Raw genomic sequence first — 22,389 nt, 5'->3', positions numbered from 1 at the left:
TTTTATTAATGCTTTAGATATGTAAATACAGTTTTGAATGGCTAGTGAAAAGCTGTGTGTTTATCTTAGATTTCTGTTTTCAGGAACTGAATTCATGGCCAGATTGCATGAACATCTTAAATATTTTGTAAATATGAAGATTTCCACAGACAAGTCCTGGCAAGGAGTAACAGTCTACTTATCAGGCCATGAGGTCACTGTATTTTGTTAATATTTTATTTTAAATAATTTTTTATTTTCTAGAAAAATACTTACTGATGAATTTTGGGTTTTTTTGTGCAGACTCCGGGGGAAGGTGAGCATAAAATTATGGAGTTCATCAGATCAGAAAAGGCAAAGCCCCATCATGATCCAAACACAAGACACTGTCTCTATGGCTTAGATGCTGACCTGGTATGTGCGGTTCAATAATACAAACAACAGACATTTATAAAACATGTATCTCTTCGATGTCTTCTGAAGCACATAGTGTTCTAAAATATTATTAAACAAGCAAGTAATTTAGTATTCCTGAAAACTTTTGAATTTGTAATGAAACAGAACAGCAGAATTTCTTTATACTGCTCGAAACTTAAAGTAACAGTTTAAGACCAAAAAATAATGAAGACTTTTCTAATATCTCTTTGTAATAGATTATGCTGGGATTAACAAGTCATGAGGCACACTTTGCGCTCTTAAGAGAAGAAGTCAGATTTGGTGGTAAAAAATCTCAAAGGTGAAATGATTTAACTTTACTCTTATCTTTTGGTTTTAATTTCATCATATATAAGATACTGGGTCACTAAATCAGGGTTTTTTTTTATTGACTGCGTACTAAATTAATAAAGTCTGAGTTTATTTTTGTGTTGAAAATACACAAAACTAGAGAAATTAACTTGTTAAGTTATGTTACTGTGGCTACGTTCCTTGTTTTAAGGAGCTTAAGCATGTATTTGGTGGATAAAGGGAGAAGATTGGAGAGACAGAGAGAAATACACTTATATTGATACAAAAAGGATTTTGGATAATACAGGGATAAATCATATAAATGTTTAGATAAAAGCATCATTTTTGCAAATAAACAGATGTTATTGCTAAGGACAGTGTGGTAAATTCCCAAAATAATGATTGTTTTCATAGTGTTCTGCAGTCAACTTTTCACTAATACTCTTTCTGTTGGTATTGCTGGTATGTAACATGGTAATGTTTTTAAGACCTTAAGTTTAATCACAGAAACATGACATTTTTCCCTTTTTTAAAAAATAAAATAATATAAAATTAAAGTGTGGTGACCTTTTGATGGATTAATTAAATATTGTATGAAATCAAAAGGCAAGCTGTCATTTTTTAATTTTTTTTTTTTCCCCCTCAAGCATTGTTCCATATTTGGCTCCCCTTGTAATTTCCGGATAATTATGCTCATTGCAGGCATTTACTTCTGGAAATTACAGGGATTGTGTTCTGTCAGTATTGTCACTTCTATGAGTACTTGCGGTTGGAAATTTGAAAATACTAAAAATACATTTAAATTAATCTGTCGGCAATTTCTTGATTGAGAGAAATTATTTGTTTTATCAGGATTTTCAAGTCCAGTGCAATGAACAATAAGGGGCAAAATCTCTTCATAGTCTTAGAGAATCAACCTGCATTTGCCAGTATGAAGTTTAGATTTAAAAAGTGACAGAATTAGGGCTTAAGTGCTATGCAGCTCAGAGTTCAGCCTCATGTAAGCCTGTGTATGGCACACATCTTGCTCAGAGGATTTTGGCCAAAATCTACTGTGTGCATGGGTGTTTGTGCTGGTTTGTCGCTGGAGGTTCTCCCAGCTAGTTACAGTAGCTACAAGGGGAAATAGTCCTTTACAAATTTAAAATACATCAGTCTTTAGTTCCTTAATCTTTTGGTGTAGGTATTAACTGATTTTGGCCTAACGTTGGCATAGGTGGTAAGTAGTTTTAGTGAAGAGGGGAAAAGGTGCAATGTATGTTGACTAATTTATGCCATAAACAAAGGGTAGGTTTGTTATTTTTTTGGTGCAGTGTTGAAGCCACTAGATAATACGTGTTTCATAGCATGTTTTATATATAAATAGCATATTTTCAAGTTGAACATACTCATTTCTTATATTTACGGTCATTTTAAATGCTTCTTGTAACCCCGCCAGTTGAGACATGGTTCTGTATACCCTGTATATACTCAAACTAGTTCTAAAGTATGTTAAAATATATTGGGTTTGGTACAGAGTTACTTAGGAAATAGTTAATGCAGCATGGAACTCACAAAGCTGCCCTGCTTTGTCTAAGCCAGCTGTTTTCCATACAGTGAAGCCGCATCTGCTGTTCAGAAGATTAGACTCAAAATTTTATAAACTCAGACCAGATGAGTCCTAAAATAGATTCAAAGAAATGTTTGTACGTTATTTCTTCTGCAAGGATATAATCCTAATAAGATTACTTAGTTTTAGGTAACCTTGGAGTTATTAAATATTCATGCTGAAAGTGTGTTTATAAATAATTAACTTAATGTTTTGAATAATTTACAGAGCATGTGCACCAGAGGAAACCACGTTTCATTTACTGCACTTATCACTGATGAGAGAATATATTGATTATGAATTTTCACCAGTCAAAGTAAGTTCAATCAAAAGGAGCTTTGATTTGAAGAAATGTGTGAGGCTTTTTTATGCAAACATGATAATAAAAAATCATGCTTCTGTGGGTTTTTTCTTCCTTTTGTCTTCCTTTTTCTTCCCTTCCCAGGAGAAGATTTCCTTTGGATATGATATTGAAAGAATAATAGATGATTGGATCTTAATGGGTTTCCTTGTAGGAAATGATTTTATTCCTCATCTACCTCATTTACACATTAATCACGATGCACTGCCGCTACTTTACAGAACATATATGGCTATCTTGCCAGAACTGGGAGGTAAGAACACAAAGTTTAGTTGAGAAAAGTAAAAACATTAACAGTCCTGTGTTAATATTTATTTTAGCCATGTTAGAATGTTTAGCATTTATTACCCTTTCTTTATACAGCTAGCAAGATTGCATTCCATTACCTATGGGGCATTTGAATGGAAGTTTTAAAATTATTAAATTGTTAATTTAAAAACATATTTTATTTTCCCAATAGGTTACATAAATGAAAACGGGCATCTGAATTTAAAACGCTTTGAGAAATATCTCACAAGGTTGTCAGATGTAAGTAACCTTGAAATTACAGTGTAGTCTGTTGAGTATAACCTCAGTATAACTCTCTAAAATACACCATGCTTAGTTTTAAAGAACTGTTGAATAACTGTGTTTTACAGGTGGTTCAGTCAACTATTTTATCATTTAACTGATGGGATCCAATCAGTTGTTGTCTGATAACATAACCTAACCTAAGGGGAAAAGGATTTATCATTTGATCTATGCTTTAGCCAGCATTTTTTAGTACTGCAAGTCAAATGAGGATTCACCACTGGACTCACGGTCCTCAATTCTCACTCAGTAATGAGTGGCAGTACTGGACAAAGCACGCTGCAGGCACAATGTTTTATTGCTTCCCCTGCAGTTTCTTCTGCAAAGAAGCTATGTCTGAAGATCTTGGAGAGCAGTTTTTTTTGCAAGTTTTTTATGAAGGTGACTGATCAAGAGCGATGAATCATAAGTGTTTCTCAGAGGCAGGCATCAGCATTCTTCGGGAACTGGCTGGCATACAGGGGGCAATCCTTTTAAGCTACACTGCAGTAATCTCATCCCAGAGATGAGGAAAGGTATAGGCCATGTAGAAATGGAAAGGTGTCAGCCCTCTGCTGATGAGGAGGAAGTTCATCTGCTGTCCCTGCATCAGCCCTGTCTTCTGATTTTTGGGCAGAACTATGAAAGTATTGGGAGTGTGGCACAAGACTGTATTACCCAGACCCTATGAATTTCTACTGCTTCTAAAGGTGGTAGTGAAGTGTGGAATTTATCCAGCTCTTCCATTGCTGCTGTACGGAAAGAAAACGAAATATGGCTTGGGCATGTTCTAAATCGATCACAAAATTTTTTTTAATATTAATACATTAATTTAGTTGTAGGTCTAGGACAAAATGTTTATGTATAAGTGACTCTAGATGTAATTTAATGCACCTACTAAAAAGACATTGTTAATTTAACACTATGAATTTGTCATCCCTCAAATATTTCTAAACTGACTTTAATCTTCCTACGCAGTTTGACCGTGAACACTTCAGTGAAGTCTTTGTAGACCTAAAATGGTTTGAAAGCAAAGTGGGCAATAAATACCTCAACGAGGCAGCTGGTATCGCAGCAGAGGAAGCCAGAAAAAAAGAACAAAAGAAACAAAAGGTTAGTGTTTACATGTGCAGTTTTGGAAATAATGTTACTTTTTGCCAATCAGTAATTTGATCTTATGCAAATTAAATGGCATAAACCTCTATTCTGAGAATTTTTGAGATCAGAAAAGGTAGTAAATGTAACATTTGAGGAACTACCTGTATGCGTTGCTGGTGGTGAGTGATGAAATTGTTGTCAAGGTCAAGTTCTTACGTTTTTTGAAATCTTGTAAACCTGTAACTTCATGCTTTATGTCAATTTATCTGTTCCTCAACAGCCACAGAACTTACTTCTAGGTGAGTTATGGTCAAACTTACTGTGCTTTATAATTTCACTTTTCAGTGCAGAGCCTGCTGGAAGTTTTATATGTTTCAGATATGCTGATAGGTCTTTCTCATGTGTGTCTTGGTATTGGCCAACTATTTGACAATAAATAGATAAATAGCCATTTAATTGGTGTGAATTATCTCAGATTGGTTATTAAACTTGCAATTCTCGATAGAACCAATGAATAAGGAACGGCACCTTTCTGTGTATCTTGACTCCCCACCACCATTTCCACTGTCTGTCCTTCAGTCTATGCCTTCTGCAGAGTTTAGAGTAGCAGCAGGAAATTCCTTCAAGTTTACTCTGTCACTGTACACAATTACCCTGTTCTTTAGTGCAGTTTGTGGTTTGTAAGAGCATGTTAGCTCTTCCTTCAGTAAACTATACTTTATTTGTGGTTGTTTTCTTATTTGCCACAGAAGTTTGGAGCTGCTGTATAGTATTAGCTAGCCATCTTGACTGATCCTCTGAATGGCAGTGACAGTCAGGAGCTTGTGTATCGCAGGTACAAGGGAAGAGGGACAGCTTAATGCTTCTGCTTACCGAAAGCTACTCGGTGCTGTACACAAAAGACACTGTGTAGTGAGGATGCAGTGAATGTTTGGCTTGTTTGACCTTCTAAAACACAATTTCTTGTATCCTTATTTCCCACAAGTCATTAGATCTCATTCTGGTGCTGTAGCAGAATGCTTGTTGTAGGTAAAAATGCTGAAATATGTACTGTGCAGCTTTGGAAATAGTTGTATTTTGGGAAACATTCAGATATTTCAAAAAGGTAGGTGAGATTTTATTTGAGACTGATCCTTCATCTGAACTGTATGGATAAAATCATTTTCCCTAGGCTGTTACATGAGAAGGAAATGTAGTGGGTTTTACCCTAAAGAATAATAATATTTATATATCTTGATTATAGCATTTTGAGTTGCAGTTATTATGGTTGAGAGTGAGGTATGTGCATATAATTCTGCGTTTTTACTTTATCTCAAATATTAATTTAACAGGCTGAGGAAAACTCTATATGTTTGGCGGCTTTAGAAAAAAATGAAGGTGAAGTTGTGACCCCTAAAAGTAAGTGCAAATAATTCTTCCTTATACATTGAACAAAAACCTTGTTAATTTGTGTATAGATTTGGAACATCTGTAAGAATTCCATGTCAGAGATGACCTTAATCCAAATGAAAGCGATCTGTAGTCAGCTATTGGGAAATGGGACTGTCTATCACTGGCTTAATGTGCAAGGGAGTGGGGCTAACGCTTTCAAAGTTCTTCTTATCTGACCAGTGTTTCCATGATGATAATTGTATGCCTAGATATTGTATTACACAGGTGGGTGCAAATGAGAATTTTTGTATGCCTTTGGCGTTTCTGGTAATATTGATTATGATTTTTAAACTCATTCTACTTGTAGAAAATGTCTTTTGCTCATGTTTTGAAATTTAATGTAAAAAATGTGTAAGTATTGCTACATGATGTAAGAAAAAAAAGATTAAATTTTAACTTCTTATATTCTCTTCTCTATTTTATAACTGGGCTACAAAATGGCATGCCTGCCTGAAGGGGGAACCAAAAAAGTAGTAGAGAAATCAATGTTAATCTTCTTTTTTTTTTTTTTTTCCTTCTTCTCATGACTGATTTTTCAGCTGTGTCGGAAGACGAACCAGAAGATGATGATCTGTTTGAAACTGAGTTTAGGCAATATAAAAGAACTTACTACATGACTAAAATGGGTGTAGAAGTAGTTTCTGAGTAAGTGTATGCTTTTTCTTTTTCACACTAAAGACAAATCTAATACAAGTCTAATATGTCTGATACAAGGTAGAATAGTCGTCCATGTCGAAAGCAGAGAACACATGGCAGTGTACTGCAGAGGTAATGCTTTTGGTTAATGCAAGAAGAGCTTCAAGTCAAGATTTTTTGTAAGAAATATTTGAGGACCAGAGAGAAAAGATCCATTAGTATTAAAGTCTTACCATGATTCCCAAAAGTGCTCTATCTTCATTCTTATGTACGAGGTGCTAAGTAATCTTTATATACAAGTGAAAATGAGAAAAACTGTTAAGTACCTCTCCTTTTTCTTTTCAGTGACTTCTTGGCTGATCAGGCTGAATGTTATGTCCAGGCAATACAATGGATTTTGCATTATTATTACCATGGGGTTCAGTCATGGAGCTGGTAAGAAAAACTCAAATGAGGAGTTGTTTAAAGGTCAAGTCATATTTCGACTTGTATGCTGGGAGCATTTACTGGAGTTCTGTTTGTTTCTGATCTTTGAATACTGGTGTGCTATAATTAAGTCAAGAAACTTAGGCGTTCTTTTTCCCTGCAGGTATTATCCTTATCATTATGCACCTTATCTGTCAGATATTCGCAACATCAGTGAACTCAAAATTAAGTTTGAACTGGGAAAACCTTTCATGCCATTTGAACAGCTTCTTGCTGTACTTCCAGCAGCTAGCAAAGATCTGCTACCTAAGTGCTACCAGGTGGGATTTAGAATTAAAGTGCATTTATTTATCGTTTACTGCTTGTCTGCTTTATTTTGAAGTAACTCTTTTCTTGGTATTTTTGTGTGTCCTCTTAGTTATATTCTACCTCTAAATTTTAGGTGTACGGTTAAATACTTCTTACTTCTTGCTTCTTAGTACATTGTAAAGTTAATAATAAATAGAAATTTTATCTTTGCTAAGCAATTTCAGACTTGGACAGTAAAATGATAAATGCTGAATTCTTGTTCAGCCTTCCATTGATTTTAATACTAGCCTTCCGCTATCTCTTCTTAAAATTAGTGCTAAATTGTCTCTGATGTTGTTTAATTCCTCTGTTGTATTTTCCTAGCATTTGATGATCAGTCAAGACTCTCCTATTATAGAATATTATCCACCAGATTTTAAAACTGACCTAAATGGAAAACAGCAAGAATGGGAAGCTGTAGTATTAATCCCGTTTATTGATGAAGTAAGTTCTTTCAATGCCTGCTGCCTATAAAAGCTTCAGAAAAAGCTTTTTATATTTTTATGTTCTGTGGTCTTTTTATAAAAGGCCACAGAAAAATATGAATGTTTGCTGCCTGGAGAGTAAGGCTAAATTAAGTCACCACAAGCAGTTAGCTTTGATTGGCAGAAGTCTTAAGGGATGTGGACTTTTTGTTGTTGGTTCATGTTTTTAATCAGCTATTCAAATAATTAATTTCAGATTTTTTGAGAAAAAAATTCTATTCCTATATACCTAATAGAAAAATACAGAATGTCTGTAGAATAAAAAACCCTCAGTCCTTTTATGGAAAATATCTTCATGTGAACACCAGTAATGCATACAAGACTGAGTACAAATCAAACAGCAAAACATTAACAGAGAGGAATCAAATAGTAACATTTTCCTTTTGCACATAACAATGTTACAAACGTTTTTGTAGTATCTTCCGTCAGATTAAATTTGAGCACATCAAGAGTGGATGAAAATAAAAGCACAGATTAGAAGTTAAGATATATACAGTTGGAGCTCTGTGCCTGTCAATTGATTCCATAGTTGCTGCTGACGGGAATTAATCTTCTCACAAAAGACAACAGTTGCTACTTGAACAATCCTAAGGTTTTGAAGCTTTTTCAATAATTATCTTGCAGAATTTTATGTTAACATCAGAAATCTTGTTAATATCTCTTTATATTTCATATGTAAAAGGCAAAATAGGGCTAGCCTTTCAAAACATATTTGCAAAAAGGTAGTCTTTATTCTCCAGAACCATGCCATTGTAGTTGTCCTGGTTTTGTCAGAGAGCTTGGGACAGTGAGCAAGGGTGAGGCTGCTGTTAGCAAATTAACACATTAAACAGGAAAGTGTTGGTATCCACTTTCCCAATGTAGACGTTTCTGTGCTAATTTTTGTTGCCAGTTTCGTGTATGCTGATTTCTCTAAATTTCAGAAGCGACTGCTGCAGGCCATGGCATCCTGTAATAAGTGCCTAAAAGAAGAGGAGAAACAAAGAAATACTCACAGTGCATGCTTAACATACTGGTATGACAAAGATGCAGAGTTCCAGTACATGTCACCGTGGCCAGAGAAATTTCCTGCAATAGAAAGATGTCATACAAGGTAATGCTGGCATAACTATTTTAGCATAGACTAAAAGTAATTAGAATATTTTTATTAGAGTTTTAACTAGAGCTTGAATATGCCATTGTAAATGTTGAATTAGATGTTACTTGTTGTGGATGGCATGGTAACAGTATTTGTCCCCTTTTTTCAAACGTTACTTTGTAAAACAGATGAACCAACGCTAAGTTGGCAAGAACACTCTAGAGAATTAGTAAACTTCATATGACCCTGAGGATGAGAGACTGGTACACATACCTGATAATAGCGATGAGTTATCAGCACACTAATTCCAGACCATTCGTTAAAAAAAAACCACCAGTAAGCATTTGGTTCCAGTGCAGAGAGTTGACATGTGTCTTCACTTTCCTGTCGCTGAAAGTAGCCAACTTTATTTAAAGCAGACTGATGTTTGAAGACTAAATGGAAACATAATCCTAATAGTAATCAAACCTCAAACAAAATAGAGGGAAGAATGCCTGTTGTGGGATTGCACTCAGTAAAGAATTAATAGTTGTAAAGATGGATAATACCACATGGAACCATTGCTGGCTTAGAATTTGACAGTAACCATGAATTAAAATAGCGAGATTGGGACTACCTTGGCTTGAAGGTTTGTCTTTTTGTCAATGAGTAGTCTCTTTGCAGCAATAGCATGGGTTTTTATTCTTCTTCATATAGGTTCCAAGTGGCTTAAATTAATTGCCACTTTACAGGAAAGTCAAAGGATTTGTCACTGAATGAATCTTTCGGTGATTGATGAGATTTTCTAGAGCTGAAGGTCAGCCTGTATGAGCAAATGTTGTGCAACTTGTTTTTCAGGTATAAAACAATACCTTTGGATGCTTGGCATGTAGAAATAACCCACAATAAGATAACTAAAATCAACAAGAGTGCATTATATTTTTGTGGATTTCCTACTTTAAAGCACATTAAACATAAGGTAAAAGATTTTTCTTCTGACATTTTCAATTGTGTTTAATAGAAAAAATTTACTTGAACTCTTACATAGTTATGTGCTGCCTTCTTTTTTTTTTTTTTTTTTAACCCAGTTCTATCTTAGAAAAAGTGGTGTGCAGGTGTTTCAGCAAAGCAGCCATGGAGAGAACATGATGTTAGAAATCATAGCTGATGAGAACACAAAAGAACAGGTAAGCTTTCGGCTCAAAAAAAAAAAAAACTCCAAACAAAAAACAACCTACCAAAAAATCCCCCACCAAACAAAGACCCCCACAAAAAAAAAAACCTTGTCATAAAAAGACTGAATTTGTTAAATAGTCAGATTTTAAATGTTGGTTATTTATATCTCCTCAGTGGTTTATTATAGGAGAAAAACTTTGAGTAGTACTGAAAAGGTTTAAAACTATTTTAAACCCAAACATTTCCTAAAAAAGAATAGTTAATTTAAATAATATCTTTAGTTTCTAAAAAAACTTTATTTAACTATTAATGCTTTGATTTCACAATGAGCTTTATGTATAGGTTGTTAAAATTTGATTAATAGAAAGGAAGGTGAAATGTGGCTTTATGCTGAGGGTCACAGTATTCTTGGTATATATGTTGAAACTGTCAGTTGAATCAGGTCACTGAAAACACCAGCAGTATTGGTTCACACTGAAACTTTTTGGGGGGCAGTTGGAGTCAATAGTAAAAAATAAAGTTCTCTAGGATTGAAACACTAAATTTGTGCAGGGAACCATCTAGCATTTTGGGAATCTGCTGAAAGATCCAGCTTTGTCCTGACTTCAGAATATTAAATGTCAGTCTCCTTAGTGGAGTTTCAGGCATTTCTCTGTGGCAGCCATCAGATGTTCTCAGACAAGGAGTTGATGGGACTCACTCCTGACTCATAGTTGGAAATGATGTAAATGCAAGGAAGCAGAGTCTCCAAAGCAGTGCCCCTTGTCTTTTGGGTAGTATGCAGACACTTTCTTAATCAGTCCCTTTTCATCAATAAAGTAGACTTACACCTTCCACTTACATGAGACTGATAGAAGAATTAGAGGAAAGAGTTGATACGCAGACATTAAGAAGCAAAATGTGTTTTTTAAATGCTTTAAAAACCTGCTCTAGTTCTTATTGAAAAATACCAGGTCGCAAAAGAAAATCCAGGAAAAGAAAACAGCTTTAGAGGGAGGGAGAAACGACGAGATGGGATTTTACAGTGGATAGATGAGGAGGGTGAATACTCACAATATGTGGCAAAGAGAATTTAATAAGCCACAATAATAGATTAAAAAATAGCAGAAACTCATTGGAAAAATGGAACATAATGTGAGTCTAAAAGTACAGATGCTAGGAGACTTCTGGATATAAGTGCTGTTTATTTATTTCAATGAGATACAAAAGTAAACTCTTAAGGTATGAAATATTACACTAATCTGAAACTGTCAATTCAATTGTTCTGTCCCACAGACACGAATAGTTTTAAGTGATTTAACAAAGAAGTACCCAGTAAGCCTATACCAGAAATGTAAATCAACCCAGATCTTACAACTAGCATGCTGTATGTAAAGAGCCACACTTGGAATACAACACTTTGGAGAATCACACTTCATTATTTTTGGACATTCCTAATCAAAGATTTTATTACAAAAACAGTTTGAAAATATTTTAACGAAAATTTTGTAATACGTTGGACAATTGGTAATAGTAACTTCTGGGTTTTTTTCAGATGGTAGAAAATGTTGCTGCTTTGGTACTTGGAAAGCGTGTTTTTGTTAACTGGCCACACCTTGAAGAAGCCAGAGTTGTTGCTGTGTCAGATGGAGAAACTAAGTAAGAAGACATTTCATAGATAGTTGTTTGTTGTCTTTATTGTTTTATTCAAAGTAATTTCCTCAGGCAGTAAAAAAGTTTCAGGTTTATTGTAATACTTGCTAACAGCAAGTTAGTCCAGAGGTATCAAAGGCCCACCAGTGGAAGAACCTTTGTTTAACGTTGGTCTGAAGTTTGGTTAGCTCTGTAGAATTCTAGTCCTTCAGTATTTTTCTATAGATGTAGGAATTTGGGAGAGCTCATTCTTAATTTTATGGAAGAAATAAAAGGTATGTGACCTCTTGTGGAAGGGGTAGAGAAAACGATGCTGCAAGTTTTCCATGTCTTGGAAAGCAATTTCTTACTATTTTAAGTTTTGCTCACAATTGGTTATGCCTACATTCATCTTATTTGGTTACATTCATACCTGTCCTAATACTCTCGAGGTTTTACTTGGAAGAACCACATGGGACACAGAAGCTTTACATGGGAGATGCGGTGCCCCCAGCTAAAGTGTCATATGTTGGAGATAAGGAACAAAGCATGTGGTTAAAGGAAGTTCAAGGCATTTCAGAGCAGTAAGTAACTAGTAAAATGTGCTGGGTTTAGTCCAACTGTGCATTTAATCTCTTAGCTATGTTTTCTTGCTTTATTACAGACCTGAGTAGCCGAGAAGAGCTGCTGCATGCTTGGTTATAAAGGTTAATGAGCCGGCTAGAATTTAAAAAAGGCAAAATAAAAGTGCTTATGTTAAAATTTCAGAATATATGGAGTTAGTCCCTAGGTATTTGAAGTTAGATGCTGTTACAAAAGAATTTTCAAATTAATGAGTTTCGGTATTTACTCCCCCACTCAGTTTTTTGTTCCGGTCTTACTAATCTTCAGTTGTAGGAAGCAGATAGAATGGGTCATGCAGGGTCAAGTTCCAAGCTCAGTGGCTTAGCATTGTTAAATCTGAATACGGCTCTTGCTCTTCCAGCCTGTGGGTGCCCAGAGGAACACAACTGAGTTACAGGAGCTTGCCACTTCATTGTGTCACTTCAGTTAACTGCCTTAATTACCCCTACCTCCACTGTTAAGGAGTGTTAAATTAACACACTTAGCTATGTAGGCATGGCTGTGCAACAATGCAGAAGGAATTGTTTAAGCCATTTATTTTGGGTATTTTTTTATAAAACAGGAAGCAATCCTTTTGTTGAGTATTATTATCTCCTCCCTCTCCTCTCCCCAAGAATTTAATTCCACCCTCTTGGTTCGGTTCTGTTTATTGTAATCCATCTACAATGTTCTGTTCTGTATTCAGCTACCAGAGAAGAAAAGGAATAATTCTTCATGAAACATCAGTAGTTGTATATGCTCAGTTACTCACTGGGAATAGGTATCAATTAAACCAAAACGGAGAAGTTTATTTGGAGAAGCAGTGGTCAAAACAAGTTCTTCCTTTTGTTTACCAAACTGTTGTCAAGGTAAATATACAAGTTCAGTATCTTGCACCTAGCTCCTTACTCCACTGGGGCGAGGAGAGTGTATGCTCCTTTAAAACAGAAGAATGACTACAAATAAGCATTTAAAATTAATATAACTTATTTTATTAAAAAATGTGATGTGTTTAGGCCCAGAGTCACAAAAGTTGGGACTCTGTTGCACAGTTTAAAGACGTTACTGAACTAATGGCTTTTGTCATCTTTTTGCTGATGATATTTTGAATCAAGTACAGTAGTGGTACTCTGTGAGGTAACAAAGTTCCTTGTGAAACAGCATTTGTAATACCATATTAACTTCTTTGCTTTCAGTGAATTATTGCAAACTTAGATACTATTTTAGAATAAGCATCTCTCTATATGAACTTTGAAATTATTCTGTTGGACTTGAATGATGCTTAACATGATCAATTTTGTCTTTTTCATGTAGGATATCAAAGCCTTTGACTCTTGTTTTTCAAACATCAAAACTTTGGATGACTTGTTTCCTCCTGGAAGCACAGCCTTTATGCTGGGATCTCCTTACTATGGCTGCATGGGAGAAGTTAGTTCCAATAATTTAATATTTTTTTGTCACCTAGATTTCTTTATTTGCAGGCCTAAAATAATCTAAGCTGTTTTATGGCACTAGTGGTCATTTGCTAGCTAAAATTTTAAATCAGAGGTTCCCTGATATTTTAGTCAGAGGAGGAGGAGTTCTTTTTGCTTTCCCTAGCACTATTGTTGGCATAACCGGGAAAATGTAGCATAGCTTGATTTTTTTTTTTTTTTTTTTTTTTTAATTTGGGATAATTTGCAAGACTTAGAGTTGCCATTTTGGACTATTTTCAGTCATGGGTTCCTTTGATTTAGTGTTGTTTGATAGCTTATATGAGTAGGCAGTGTACAGGTCATGGCAAGACGATGAATCCCAAAGCATCTCTGGGCCTACTGCAGCAAAATTGGCTACAAGGTCATGTATCCAATTTTTTTTTTTTTTTAATTTGGGATAATTTGCAAGACTTAGAGTTGCCATTTTGGACTATTTTCAGTCATGGGTTCCTTTGATTTAGTGTTGTTTGATAGCTTATATGAGTAGGCAGTGTACAGGTCATGGCAAGACGATGAATCCCAAAGCATCTCTGGGCCTACTGCAGCAAAATTGGCTACAAGGTCATGTATCCAAAGACTGCTGTTTTTAAATAACATTTTTCATGTGTTGTATTTCTCTCCAAGGTTCAAGATTCATGTGATGTGATCACAGAAGGTAGAATTCGTGTAGTTTTCAATATTCCATGTGAACCTCATCTTGATCCTTTAATACAGAACCAGCATGTAAGTGATTTTGGTTTTCTAGTAGAAGCTTAAACCTTTTTAAAATTAAAGCTCAAACATATTTTGCAGTGGTAAATGTAAAATACGGATGCTTTCATATTCATTTGACTTTTGTATAAAAACTCTTATCCTTTGGGAATTGCCAATATTTTTTGTTTGTTTGCTTTAAAGAAATATTCTGTGAAATACAATCCTGCATATATTTTGGCCAGCCGTCTTGGAGTAAGTGGATATCTTGTCTCCAGATTTACAGGGAGTATCTTTATTGGAAGAGGATCAAAGAAAAAGTAAGTTCTCTTTGTGTATTTTAAAGAAAGAGAAGCTTCTAAATTCAAATACAGAATTTCTGCCTATTTAAGTGCTGTTCTTATCATGTGTATAGCTGGTTTGTGACGTGAAGCTTTGTTCAAAATATGTTTGCTGTAAGCTAAATTCATATGCAGTGTTTTTCTCTCCTACCAAATTATTTTTAGTTTTTGTTTACTGGAGAGTTGTTCTGTTGGCTTTAGTATTGTAGGCAGATGTAAATTGACTTTCCTGGTTAGCTGTTAGTGTAATTGAAGGAGAAGTTCGAACTGGCTGCCACACTGAGAATAAAAAGTGGAATTGTGATCTAATTTCATTATACTTACCATTACTGCTAGTATAAAGGGATAATAATAGTATGTTGAACTTTTTTTGAAGAACTAAAACTGCTTAAAATATCTAAGGGAGGCAATCCCTCTAGTTCTCGGTGTCAGAATCGGGGTTTCCTAGGACAGTTCAGTAAGGAAGTGTTTGATGCATGAGCATCTTCCTGTGATTTAATGTGTATGTTTGTTCCCCGCTGGTTGTTCAGGGACATCTTACATCGAGGCAAGTGCCAGGTAGACTGTGGTTGATTAAATCTCAGTTAAGGAAGAAGGGTAAAATATTCTCTACCCTCCTTTGCAATAAGGTCCGGGCATGCATGTGGAGAGCTACCATAGCACAGCTGATGTCCTGTAACGTTTATAGCTGTTGCAGTGCTAACAAGTAAACAGTACAATATATTTAATTTTTCTGTGGTTTCAGGCTGAGGAATGTACGTTTATATGTGGCTTTGATGTATATATATACACATATATATTACTGTAAATTAATAAACTTTTTTATCTCCAGTCCTCACGGAGATCACAAAGCAAATGTGGGGCTAAACCTGAAGTTCAATAAGAAAAATGAAGAAGTTCCTGGCTATACTAAGAAAGTTGGAAATGAATGGATGTATTCTTCTGCAGTAGAACAACTACTTGCTGAGTATTTAGAAAGGTAAATATTGGATATGAACTTCATCCAAATTATCCACCTTCGTATCAGTCTTTGAATTTTGCCTTCTGGACACAGATCTTCTAAAAACCGATGAGTTTGCCTGTGTAGATTGCTTGATGGAATTTCTTTTATTCCAATATTTTGTTTCCAACAGTCTCTCCTTCCAAGGTGAAGCATGTTTTGGGATAGAGTAATTTTGTCAGCAGCTTACTCTTGACAAATGAACACTATGACACTAAATTAAGTTAAAAAATAATCCGTATGGGTTACAGAAACTTTGAGGCCTGTCAAAGTTTATTTTGATGAGGCTTTTTTGTGGTCTGTCCTGATGTGAAACTAAATTTTTCTTCCATTTATTCATTTTTTTAGGGTCCCTGAACTATTTAGTTACATAGCCAAGAACAGTCAGGAAGATATCTTCTATGAAGATGACATTTGGCCTGGGGAGGATGAGAATGGGTAAGCCATCGTTCTCCTTTTTTCTTCTTGGGGTTTGTGGTGGGGTTTTTTGGTTGGTTTTGGTTTGGGTTGGGTTTTTTTGGTGTGGTTTGCTGGGGGGAAGGGTTAATTTTCTTTCCTAGAGTAAGTAGAATAAAGGCTGACAACGTTGTGAAATTGGTGATGATCATATAGTGGCTGCTATGTAACTGAAGCCTTGCTGGTCCTTGAGCAGCATGATCGTTCAGTTGTGAGAACATTATATGTTCCAGTCGTGGAGTCCAAGTCTCTGTCAGACTCCTATCTCAAGTCCAGTAAATGAGAAATCTCATTTCTGGTGGCTATTTCATAATTCTCACTTTTAGAGTAACCTTCAGTAAACATAATTAGGAGTAGTCACAAAGTCACCAAAATACCTTGTTGTTGTTGTTGAAAATAAGCTATAATTAATTTTATTGTTTAAGATCACTTTAAATTTGAAAAATAAAATGTACAGAATTTAAAATAGTTTGCACTTTCTAGTATACATTCCATCAGTTTAATGGGGAACAAGGAACAACCTTGGTTCCAGATACAGAATAGTAACATTAAAAAAACTTTTATTGTTAGCTAATAAGCCCTATTCACAGGCTTGAGTTGGTAAGCCTGCATGATGCTGCGCTCTGCAGGACTCCTACCAGGCACTGTGGGACTCGTCTGTAAGCATCTTGGCTTTGTGTTCATTTTAGCAGACAGCCATGCCCTGAAGTTCTTTCTTAATGTGGTATGAGAAGCAGCTGGTCACAGAACCTTTAATCACAGCCGGACATGGTTAGTTGGGCGGATGCAAACATAATTCTCCGAATACTCTTCAAGAATTTAATTTTTTCTTTTTTTTTTTTTTTGACTGAGACAAAACTTCAGGTTACGGTTTGGAAACAGTATTGCATGATTCAGTTACATTTTTTAACCCCTATTTTAAACTCATACAGAACTCCTGAATTCTGTTATTTGATGAACATGTGCAAGCATTGTGCCCATATTGTAATACCTGACTGATTGAAACAGGGAACGTGGTAAAATGCTTCATTTATGCAGTTAAGTTTTAATTCATGTCCTTTTTTATTCAGAGCTGAGAAAGTTCAGGAAATTGTTGCCTGGTTAAAGGCACATCCTGTGTCTTCTTTGTCTCGCTCATCTTGTGACTTGCAAATTTTGGATGCAGCCATTGTTGAGAAAATTGAAGAAGAAATAGAGAAATGCAAGGTATGCAGGTTGACATCATTGTGAGTGGGGGTGCACAAAAAAGCAGCTGTTTGTTATTTTTCAAGTTCTTGAGTTAGAATAAGACAGTTGAAGATTATTCTTTTTCTTCAGATTGGCAAGAATGTAATGTAAGATCTGAATTTGTAATGTGAATTCTCCCAGAAATTCAGAAGAGCTCATTATTAATCTTCTTAATTGACTTACTTTTTTTGAGGCTGTTCAGCAGCATTAGGCCATACTCTGAGCTCTCTCTTGTGATTTCAGGAAGGAACAGGTTGTCAGTATGTATTCTGAAGTGCTGTTTCTAAGTGAAATCCCAGCTGTTCTTCCCTTGCAGTTTCTTTTTGGTTTGAGGAAAATTAGTTGTTTCCTGAAGGCCACAGATCAAAAAAGGGGCCAAGGAAATTGCAAAAGCAAAAAGTAAAGGCAAAGCCAAATGAAATAATGGGCTGGTTTCTTTGAAATTACTTGCGAGGACATGATCATGAAATTGGTGTGAATTCTGGAATTAGCCAAACAATTCAAAAGCTTTGGTAAGAAATCAGTCACGTTTTAAAAACTGGATTAAGTCATCCTAAAGGCTTTATGAAAGCTGTATGCCTTTATCTAAAGGAAACTAAAGAATTCTACCTTATCTTCTCAGGTGTTTTGTTGTACCTGAAATCCAGTGTTGGTTCCTACACTAGTTTGTAATGGCTTTCTGTTCCTTTCCTTTAGCAGAGAAAGAGTAACAAGAAGGTGCGAGTAACTGTGAAACCCCATTTGCTGTACAGAGTAAGTGATGTGAAAAGGGTTGCGTTTTTTGGTGGGGTTTTTTTTTTTTTTTACAAGTTAAGCTGTGCAGATCATACTTACTTTACCTATGCTTACCAGCTTTCAGTGTGGAATTCTAGGACAGTATTGATGGAAGAAAAAGTTGTACGATTCCCTTTAGAAAATCAGTTTGAGAATGGTAGTCTGTCTCTACAGGGAGAGCATTTCTACTAACTACAAACTCTGTCATGTGTCATACTGACTTTCAGTTCTTTTTTCCCTTCTGTCCTTCATACTACAGTTCTTGTTGATTGTGTAATGAAGGCAAAATAAAACATACTTTCCCTTTGTCTCTATTTCCCTATTTTGCTTTTTGATCAGTTCTTGACATATGACCTGTTCATCTTGCCTGGTAGTTCAGAGTTACCTGTGTTGCTGATACAGGCAGGTTACACTTGATGGCTTTATTTTATCTGAATTGATCTGTCTTGGATGATGTACAGCACTGCTGTTTCTCTGGCAGAAGCAGTGAGTGAAGGTTGCAAGAACAAAAATGAAAGTTGCTTGGTATCTGGGGAGGGAAGTTTCTATTTTCTTGAATACTTCTTTCAGAAAGCTTACTTTACGGTGTGTTTCAGATACTGTTATAAATGCATCTTGATTGTAATCCCTGTGTTTTTTGGCAAAGATTAACACAGTCTTTTGGTTACTGCCAGCCATTAGAACAACAGAACGGGGTTGTTCCAGATAGAGATGCAGAGTATAGGATGTTTGACCGCGTTGTCAACGTCAGAGAGAACTTTTCTGTTCCAGTTGGTCTTCGAGGTACCATTATAGGAATTAAAGGAGGTAATGTTTTCTTAATAATGGTAGCATTATAGTTAATATAACAGCTCAGCTAGTGATGTGAAAGCAGGTGTCAGAGAAGTGTTTAGTATAATGGTTGTGAATGCACAGAAATTTCTCACCTAAGAAGCATATGCAACTTGAAGCTGCTAGCTATATATTTACTGTTTTGTATTAAACTTCCAGGTATTCTGTTTTGATTTCATGTGTTACACAGCTGTACTTTGAGTAAGCAATTACTTAACGTTTGTTCCTCCTTAATATGAAGAAATCGGAGAACACAGGCTGCAAAAAAAGGCACAAAATGAAATTATATGGGCAGAGTTAAGAAAAGTAGAGACAAAAAAACGTATTAGCCTTAATACTTACACTGAACATAGAATCTTTTATCAAATATGATTTGTCTCGAAGTGTTTTATTTGTAATTTGTTTTACTCTGTGATACTCCGTTTCTGTTAAATGGCATGGATTTACACCTTCGTTGACAAGATTATTTCAGGTCAACAAAAGGTTTGCCGAATCACGTCAAGTGTAGCAGTTTGAGATCTAGTGATCAAAATTGTTTTGTTACCTGACATTTGAGTAGTTGCTTTCTCATTCAGTTTGCATCCAGCAGAATCTTGAATAGACCAGACTTGAGTGCAACTTGTTAAAAGAAGTGTTCTTTTCTCTGTAATGATTATATACTAGTGTAATTTTAAAGGAGTGGTGGTTTATCACTATGCGAGAAGGTAATGTTAACGCTGTTGGTTTCTGACTGCCTGAATGTAAAGATGGCTGGCATCTCTTTTCTGGCAGTTTCGGACAACTGTGACATACTGCAGTGAGTTACAGTTCTGTTAGTGCAGTTGTTATGCCTGGCACATTTCTGTTAAAAATACCTAAAAGGGCAGCCATCTATGCCTGAGAGAAGAATTTCCAACTTGCTATTATTGAATTTATTCATTTAAGACATGAAATTTTTTTTTGTTGCTAATTGGTTTTGGGACTTTTCATTATTTATGGCATATTTAATATAGATATTTACATAATTTAGATTAAAAGAGCTGCTGCTATGTATATAGGATGACACTTTACTTCATTTTCTATAGCCAGTAGAGAAACAGATGTGCTCTTCGAAGTTTTGTTTGATGAAGAATTCCTTGGAGGCCTAACTATAAGGTATGTGCAGGGAATTTCATGGTCATTTCATGCTATTGGTATCGATGGCTTGAAACTGTTGCCTTGGGCTTGGTGGAATATTTTTAACGCCTCTTTTTAAAACTTTGTTTCTCAGCAGTGTTGGTCAATTTTTATTCCTTTTGTTTATTTTTTTCCCTCTGAGTAGGGATAATTTTTATGAAGCATATTATGTTTTGGAAATGTTCTTTAGGCTTTTTTTGTGTATTTAGAAACTTCTGATTTGTAAAAACCAAATATGAACCAGCAGAATCAAGTACTAGATCCAGTGTCTTTCTAAAACAAATATGTAGAAAACAGGTTGTTATCAGTATGTTTTTAACATGGAGATTAAAAATAGTCAGTAATCATCTGTTCCTCTGAAGGAGGGACTCGGAACTATTAGGAATTGATTCTTAGTCACTAAATTCTAACCATGTTTAAAAACCTAACCTGTTCTTCAGGAGGTGGAGGCATGGTTAATGCTTTTGTTTTAAAAAGTGTGATAACTTTTCAGTACTTTAGTAAGCAGGCAAACTTCTCAGGGGAGTAATTTACCAGCAGGCTTTATTTTATTGTGGTTCTTCGATAAATTAAGTTTTTTGTGACTGAAATAAGGGGAGAATTCCCTTCATTCAGCCAGCATAACACAATCGTATACCTTGCAAGAGCGTGTCCTGTAACACAGGTAATCTTCAGTATTCATAATGATAAAGAAGATACGAAACTGATGAAATGCTGCTTAAATTCAGTTTATGATTCTGCTACTGACTTTACTTTTCATCTCAGAAAAAGAAAATAATATTGTTTCCTGGTTCATAATTTGCCTCAGAAATATTTACCATGGAGTTACACGCTAACAGTTAACTCATCTTTAAAATCTGACATCAGCAATGAAAGGTGCACTATAAACTGATAGTGGTACTAATTACTGTTGTTTTCTGGTTTTGACAGCCAGAGGCCAAAAGGGAGCACAAAGGGATTAACGCTGTGTGTAATGATACTAGATTTCAATATTTGAGACCGTTTTCTGCTGCTCAAACTTGAATCATTATCTTCTAGCATAGAAGCAGCAGTGTTGTTAAATCAGATATATTGAAATGTCAACAGTTGGACTACATGAAAAAGCTATGGAATTTGCTTTTCCGAAGGTGCTCGCCTGCCAGAGGTTATCGTCTGCCATCAAGTGCCTTAATTAACCTGTCTCATGGTAGTCGGTCAGAAATGGGAAATCAAAAACTGACGGCCATAGTTAAACCTCAGCCAGCTGTGAATAACTACAGTTCATATGCATCTGATCTCTCATCTGTGTGCTCACAAAAAGTGCATCTGGGAGGCCTCAACCATTCTCCTCGCTCTCTTTTTGTTCCTACTCAAGTAAGACTTTTCTTTTGTTTGTACGAAAATGCTTTTCCGTAGAAGCTGAATTATGACTGTGGTTGTGATCGTTATTGGTACAAACCAAATTTAATTTTTATGTCAGTGTATTAGAATTGCAATAACCCTTATCTTGGAGAAATGAGGTAATCCAGGAATGCAAGGGACCAAAAGTTTCTTAACTGACAGCTATTTTGCATTGAGTAGCTCCAGTTGTCTTTCCAAGGCAGGAACATTTAGTTTGGAGCAGTGATATACCACATTTGGTGTCAAGAAAGAGTTTCTTTGCACAGATATGCAAGGATTTCCTTAAAGCTCTGCTCCAGGTAATGCTTCCTGTAGGCCAGGCTTGTCCGTGTTCAGAAGGAGATTTCTTTTGTCAGTTTTGCTTCTTGGTTATGCTTTACCTTGCTTGAAAATACAGTAGAGGAGAAGAAATTACATGTGAATTGGTGTTCTCATTGGTTTAATTTAACTTTATTTCTTAATAAGTGACTTTTTAATAGAAAATCAGTTTAAAAGGTAATTTCATGTTGTTGTAGGCATGTTTGAGAAGAATTGTCTTATGTTTTTTAAGTCTATACAAGAAAAACTACTTTCCAAAGGTAAATTTAAGATGATGAAATACTTCTGGGTTTTTTTTTTCTCCTAATGATTTAGCAACTGAATGGAAGACAGCGTTACAATCTCAGGGCTGAAAATCAGGGCAACTCAAACTCGCCTCAGAAAGGATCATTTCTGAGTGGCAATCAGAAAAATAAGGTGAGTGTTCTGATTCATTTAGTTTTGTAGCCAAATGTCTCAATTTATTTTGGCTTCCTATTTAGAGTGGGTGTCCTTTTCTCATGATTAACAGATAGCTTTGGTTTGGTATGTCAGATGTTTTGGTCCAGAGACAGACTGGAGCAGAACTTCTCCTGGTTCTTGAATGAGGGTAACACCCTATGTTATCCTTGTTTATATTCTAGATTTTCAAAAGTGTTGGGGTTTATAGATAGGTATTTTTTTAATAC

At 35.5% G+C, this 22,389-nt stretch overlaps 1 protein-coding gene across 1 annotated transcript in view; it reads left to right on the top strand.

Moving 5' to 3' along the window:
- XRN1 (5'-3' exoribonuclease 1) overlaps positions 1-22,138 on the top strand; it is a gene marked incomplete at its 3' end in the record, with an annotated part of 24,397 nt that extends 2,259 nt beyond the window's left edge. Inside the window, exons 3-31 of the mRNA XM_010146529.1 lie at positions 84-193; positions 283-393; positions 633-715; positions 2,522-2,609; positions 2,739-2,907; positions 3,115-3,182; positions 4,182-4,316; positions 5,633-5,699; positions 6,272-6,377; positions 6,714-6,803; positions 6,958-7,114; positions 7,467-7,586; positions 8,551-8,720; positions 9,543-9,663; positions 9,773-9,871; positions 11,395-11,498; positions 11,924-12,055; positions 12,781-12,943; positions 13,389-13,502; positions 14,174-14,272; positions 14,444-14,559; positions 15,413-15,559; positions 15,929-16,018; positions 17,107-17,242; positions 17,960-18,016; positions 18,712-18,844; positions 19,933-20,002; positions 21,151-21,376; positions 22,037-22,138. Coding sequence (XP_010144831.1) covers positions 84-193; positions 283-393; positions 633-715; positions 2,522-2,609; positions 2,739-2,907; positions 3,115-3,182; positions 4,182-4,316; positions 5,633-5,699; positions 6,272-6,377; positions 6,714-6,803; positions 6,958-7,114; positions 7,467-7,586; positions 8,551-8,720; positions 9,543-9,663; positions 9,773-9,871; positions 11,395-11,498; positions 11,924-12,055; positions 12,781-12,943; positions 13,389-13,502; positions 14,174-14,272; positions 14,444-14,559; positions 15,413-15,559; positions 15,929-16,018; positions 17,107-17,242; positions 17,960-18,016; positions 18,712-18,844; positions 19,933-20,002; positions 21,151-21,376; positions 22,037-22,138 — 3,383 coding nt within the window. The remainder of the gene's footprint in view (positions 1-83; positions 194-282; positions 394-632; positions 716-2,521; positions 2,610-2,738; positions 2,908-3,114; positions 3,183-4,181; positions 4,317-5,632; positions 5,700-6,271; positions 6,378-6,713; positions 6,804-6,957; positions 7,115-7,466; positions 7,587-8,550; positions 8,721-9,542; positions 9,664-9,772; positions 9,872-11,394; positions 11,499-11,923; positions 12,056-12,780; positions 12,944-13,388; positions 13,503-14,173; positions 14,273-14,443; positions 14,560-15,412; positions 15,560-15,928; positions 16,019-17,106; positions 17,243-17,959; positions 18,017-18,711; positions 18,845-19,932; positions 20,003-21,150; positions 21,377-22,036) is intronic.
- Positions 22,139-22,389: the final 251 nt, after the last annotated feature.

This window comes from Eurypyga helias, unplaced genomic scaffold (genome assembly GCF_000690775.1).
Source record: "Eurypyga helias isolate BGI_N326 unplaced genomic scaffold, ASM69077v1 scaffold31322, whole genome shotgun sequence".
In the NCBI taxonomy this organism is placed as follows: Eukaryota; Metazoa; Chordata; class Aves; order Eurypygiformes; family Eurypygidae; genus Eurypyga; species Eurypyga helias.
Note: the sequence above shows the minus strand (reverse complement) of the source record. Positions and strands in the feature narration are given on the sequence as shown.